At 37.3% G+C, this 5,647-nt stretch overlaps 2 protein-coding genes across 2 annotated transcripts in view; one reads left to right on the forward strand and one right to left on the reverse strand.

Annotated features, from left to right (window-relative positions):
- Positions 1-323, forward strand: part of LOC104805675 (endoglucanase 7) — a 3,666-nt gene extending 3,343 nt beyond the window's left edge. Inside the window, exon 6 of the mRNA XM_010530321.1 lies at positions 1-323. Within this exon, the coding sequence (XP_010528623.1) occupies positions 1-295 (295 nt within the window). The 3' untranslated portion in view covers positions 296-323.
- Positions 324-388: 65 nt separating this feature from the next.
- Positions 389-5,639, reverse strand: LOC104805676 (beta-hexosaminidase 3). Its single transcript, XM_010530322.1, has 14 exons — positions 5,409-5,639; positions 3,737-3,811; positions 3,019-3,054; positions 2,803-2,914; positions 2,637-2,707; positions 2,416-2,546; positions 2,271-2,336; positions 2,043-2,143; positions 1,898-1,957; positions 1,634-1,667; positions 1,349-1,447; positions 1,168-1,227; positions 830-1,080; positions 389-743 (listed from the first exon to the last, which is right to left on the reverse strand). The coding sequence occupies exons 1-14, from the start codon at positions 5,610-5,612 to the stop codon at positions 577-579; spliced, it is 1,467 nt and encodes a 488-aa protein (XP_010528624.2). The 5' UTR covers positions 5,613-5,639; the 3' UTR covers positions 389-576.
- Between the last annotated feature and the right edge of the window lie 8 nt (positions 5,640-5,647).

The following is a 5,647-nucleotide window of genomic DNA, read 5'->3' on the forward strand; positions in this document are numbered from 1 at the left end:
TCGGAAGAGACGTAGCTGCAGCGAAGGGTGGCAATGGAGAGACACGAAAAATCCTAACCCTAACAACATCGTAGGAGCAATGGTCGGAGGTCCCAACAGCTTTGATCAGTTCCACGACCTGCGTCACAATTACAACGCGAGTGAGCCTACTCTTGCTGGAAACTCGGGCCTTGTCGCCGCACTCGTGTCGTTGACGAACAGCGAAAGCCATGGTATCGACAAGAACACGATCTTCAACGCCGTTCCTCCGCTCTATCCGAAGACCCCTCCGCCGCCTCAGCCATGGAAACCTTGAGAAAAGTTTTCAGAAGATGTTACAGTTTCTCTACCCTTTCGAATTCAAGATTCTTTCGAGTGTATAACAACATTATTCCCGAGTCAAGAGAACGATAGAAATGGCAGCGGATTCATATCGCAAAACAAGAGTTCCCCTCTTGAATGTTTCCGATGAACTACAGATCATACCGAGTGTAGTGCAACTTCGCTGCAACGAATCAATGGCCTCGACTGGTTTTCAAGAACGAGACGGCATATTACAACAATCTATTAAAAAAATGGTTTTTTCCCGAAGAGAAATCACTGCACAAAACAGGAACCGGGTTCGAAAGGGGCGGCTCTTCCGCCGCCTTCCAGAGGAGCAGCTGCAACTCCTCTCTGATCTAGCAAGCATCTGAAGTGAGCCAATCTTGTCCTAACCTTCTCGGGATCATTCGCCAATCTATCATATGTTGTCCATAGCCGTTCTTTTCCATCGAAACGATACATTCAAATCAGAAACTCTCTGAGGATGAAAACCGTTGTATACATATATACATACACAAATACATACCTGCAGCTGCTGCAGCTCGAGGCCATATGGTCTGTTCGATATCTGAAGCGTCGATGTGTTCGCCCCAAGCGCAAACCTCGCCTCCGAGAACTAGACGTTGCTGCTCGTGGTTCGTGATGTTTTCGAGAGGCTCATTCATGTAAAAGCTTTCCCATGGAGTGTCTATGTGGTCTAGATACCATTTGTCCTGGTTGCTCACTATACACCTTAGTCCAGATCTTGTTACTTCCTCTGCAACTCCTGCCCCGAGCCTGTTTGTTCGTAACGTAATGATCGTTAGGACGGTTTTATATATAGAGGTATTCGGGTGATAATTAGCGTCGATAGTGAATGCACACCAGTTGTGAACTACAGTTTTCCGGCTAAGCTTTTTGCCGAAATTGTTGAAGGTCTCTTCCCTGTAACGTCGAATCACGGATTCAGAGAGATTCACGTGACGAAATGATAATAATTTACGAGAAAATTCGGGTACAGTATGCTTCCCGGGAGGGAGAAAGATTATAATAATATCAGTAATACCAGTTGATAACTTCGTATCCATGAGATAAAGCGATACGTTGTGCCCGAAGGACGAAATACTGGTAAGCTTGCAGTTCACTCATTCGATGTCTTCTTAACCTGCGGATAGGAGAGTCGAAGAATTCGTTATCTAAGCTGCGCTCGACGCAGAGTAAGCGGCGAATACGTAAAAGAAGAACATTCGATACGATTCGTGCAATGTTCTATGAGCAGAAGACGCAGTCGATCGAGAGTATTGCATAGTATCGAAAAGGATGTTATTACAGAGGTTATTATCGTCGTTACCATTTGGCGATACGAGGTGTCGTAGACCAGCAAGCTGTGACAAAAACATGTAATCTGGATGTCAGCGAAATATCTCGAAGAGATCACGACGTTCTACTTCGACTACAGCGGTGTAAATAGTGTCAGAGATTAGGTTCTGAAGTTGAAAAATCTGAAGAACAAACGCTCTTTAATCGGAAAACGCAAGATTTGGGAACCGAGACGAGAAAACAGAGTCGATTTTATGTCACTGCACTGTGTTTACGGAATCAAGTTATTACTTACTTGTGTTAACTTCGTCCCCGCCCAAGTGAACGAATTTAAACTTGAAAACCTTGCTGAAATCTGGAAGTACCGAAAACGAGAAGAACGTTAAGCCAATCGGGTTTAAAAGCCGAGTAGACGACGTGAAAAAAACGTCGAAAATTACCCGAAAGAATCCCATCTATGACTTTGAAAGTGAATTTGCTGCTGACATCAAGTGGTTCTCGACAGTTCTTCGACGGCCACAAGGAAGGATACCCGGTTCCCCTATTCCCGACGAAAGAACAAGCATCAGATCTCTCGGTAAGAAAAAAACCCTGAGAATTCGGAAAGTATTGGATGCAATCTTTGTGAACTTCCATACAAAAATGCTATCAGTAGCAGTAGCTCATACCATGACAGAGCGTGTCCCGGGACATCGATCTCGGCTAAAACGTGGATTCCTCGCCTTTGAGCATAACTATACAAGCGTTTTGTAACGAACGTAAGTAGGAAATTACGGAAAGGGAGTTACGGAGAAGCCAAGAAAGAAATCTTGCCTAACGATTTCAGAGGCATCGGCCATTGTATATCTTTCAGATGCGGTGTAAGAACCATCCCAAAGCTTCGGAAACGAAGGTATCTCCAAGGGAAAAGACTGAGTGTCCACGATATGCCAGTGAAGAACGTTCTGCCAAGACGTAATCCGCGTCAAGAACCGGATAAAACTCGATACCAAACAGAGCATAATAAAGCTTTTGCAGTACAAACAAGCACTTACCAGTTTGGCATATGCCATGGAATCTATAACTTTCTTGATGGTCTGCAATGGCAAGTAGTGCCTAGAAGTATCTGCAAAACACGGAATCATGTGAGATCTTAACGCGAGGAACGTGAGACGGAAGGCTATATATATATATATCGAGGGATTAGCGGAAAAAACTTGCCTATCAAAAGGCCGCGGTACGAGAATCTCGGCCCATCTGTGATGCTCCAAGGGGTCATCGCGATTTCGACAACCCTTTGCTTGAAGTTAAACTGACATAACTGACTGAAGGTCTGCAGTTTTATTTTTGTTTGGAAATAAAACGAATCAAGATCCCTGAGGAAATTCATTCCGAAACTTAGAAGAAAGATACAGAACGAGGGGGATTGGTACAAACCTGAAGGCCATGTAATGCACCATAAACACTCTTTGCCTGCGTCAGAAAATACCATAAACCAGGATTCAGAAGAGCGGGTTCAAATAAGATTAGAATAAAAAAATTTAAACCGAACCAAACCGGTTTAAACCGGCTTTGAATATGATCGACAAAACAATGGAACTTGCCTTGTGGGATTTTATATTTAATTTTCGGTACATAACTCCCCCTTACTCTAATTCTATAAATCCGGAATATCGATATTAATTATAGTTGGAAATTACAAGAATATTTTTTGTTGGATCTTTAAATTACAAAATAATGTTTATACAATTATCTTACTTCTTGCATTCTTGAATCACAATTATGTAGTCTTAACCTAACGGTCAAGTGTCTTCATTAGCCTTAATTACAACATCATCTACTATATATACATCTTGTTTTGTATGATTGCGTTTAGGATCCGAATAATTTTTTTATTTGTTTGTATATAAAAAACTATTCATTCAATTTTTAATTAGTTGAATTCAATTCGATTTAAATCCAATTTCCATTTAAAATATCATTTTTTATTTAAGTATTTTCACATTTAAATTAAAATCGATTAATTTATTTTGAAATATCGTATCTCACTTTACCGTATATAAAGTTTCTAAATCAAAATTAAATTAAAAAAACTCTATAATAAAAAAACAAGAAATAATTAGGAGGGAAATCGATGGTAGGGACGAAGAGATACCTCGAGGTGCGCATAGGATGGCATCTCTGGAGATGGCACCACTAACTTGTATGACTCATCCACGCCATAGTGCAACTAAAAAAGAAATATGATTTCATCGATTATATTATTTTTTGTTTATTATAAAATATTTCAATAATTTTTTTTATAATTCACAAGTTCACCGGATATTTGGCCCAACTACATCTCTAAAAAAAAATCTATGTGAATACTCATATACAGGCTTGGATAACATTTGAACCTAGGATAAAACTAACTTTTGAATTGGTCCACCCAAGTTTGGGTATAAAATATTGAAGTATGATTTCATCATGTTATTCGGATTATTAAATGTAAAATCAAATCGGTACACACACTTCTCTATTGGATTTATTTTTCAAATCCAATGAATATATACGATACTATTTGTTTAAAATAAATCTATTGTTAGACTATATTTTTTAAATCAAATTAAATGGTTTTGAGATGAATAAAAAGGGGATTTTTTTTTAATAAAAATAAGGTTTACATATATAGTAAAATCGAATCTAATACGAAATTAAATCCCATACATCTATCTAACTGTTACTTTTGGTGTGTTAAAAATCTTTTTCCAAAATCATACAAAAATGTCAATCCCTTGAGAGAAAAATAAAATTGTCAAGGGATTGACATTTTTTTTACCAAAAAAAATAAAATAAAATTGTCATAAAGTATTCACGCGCACGTGGTGGGTGAACGAATATTCACGGATAAAGTTGGGCTGAAGGCATGTCGCCAGACTAGCACTCAGATGAACGGTAAAACCATATAAAATTTACCATAGTGAATGGTATAATATTTAACAAAATAGCTCTGTTGGAATATATATATATATATATATATATATTGATGGAAATGAAATAATTATACCAATAGTATAATTGAAATTGTCGGCGAAAAAATATAAATGAAAATGTTGTTTTTAAAACAATTTCAATTTTGAAGCTAATGAATAATATTTTTTTTTCCACTTTTGTTTATATACGACTTTAATAATGTAGCTCGTCCGTGACTTTGGTGGACCATACACAACCACCACAACGCCTATCAAAAGGTCATAAAATTACGAATTCCAACGTAAAAGTTTGAACATATTTAAATATTATAATATGTATATATATACATATAGGTGAAGAACAAAAAAGTTATTGTAGCAAATAAATATAACTAAATTCAACGAATTTTCTATCAGTAATAAACAGAAATTAATTTCTCATTAAATTTATAAATTAAGGATTACTGCTCACAAACAAAGAAAGGAAGGAATCTTTTATAACTTTTTAAAAAACTTTTGATTTTAATAATTTAAAAATTCAATACCGAATCCCACTGTTAAAGAAAAAAAATCTAAAAGTACCACATTTTTAACATTAAATTAAAAATAATCTATTAAACAAATTATAACTCTATCGAAATTTTTTATTTAGGAAAATAAATTTGCCATATAAGGTTTGTTTATAACATTTAAGAATGAAAGATATGTTTTATTAGAATAATAAATTGGTAGATTTGATGATTTTTAAATGTAGTATTGAATTTTATAATTTATCTTTCTTTTTCAAAAATTTGTTATTCACTTGAAAATTTCACATATTTTCTAATCATTTAGTGGAAGGCCTTTTTTTTCGGATAACATTTCAGTAAAACTAACCTCTTCGCTCGGCGAAGCGACGATGACGTGAAGTCCCTGTAGCAGAGCAGATCCGCCACCGCCGGAAATGTTTCCGTCGCCGGAGACGGCGTGGCTTAGCCTCACGACTTCCATCATCCGATCGAACCCATCCTTCAGAACGCCCGACGAGTCACTGAAATTGCTCCCGTCGGTGACGAGCTTGAACTCTTCGCTCAGATACATTCTCCGGTCCCCGTGGCTCCCCCCCCCCCGGCCCG

The sequence above is a fragment of the Tarenaya hassleriana genome, unplaced genomic scaffold (genome assembly GCF_000463585.1).
Source record: "Tarenaya hassleriana unplaced genomic scaffold, ASM46358v1 Cleome11, whole genome shotgun sequence".
Lineage (NCBI taxonomy): Eukaryota > Viridiplantae > Streptophyta > Magnoliopsida > Brassicales > Cleomaceae > Tarenaya > Tarenaya hassleriana.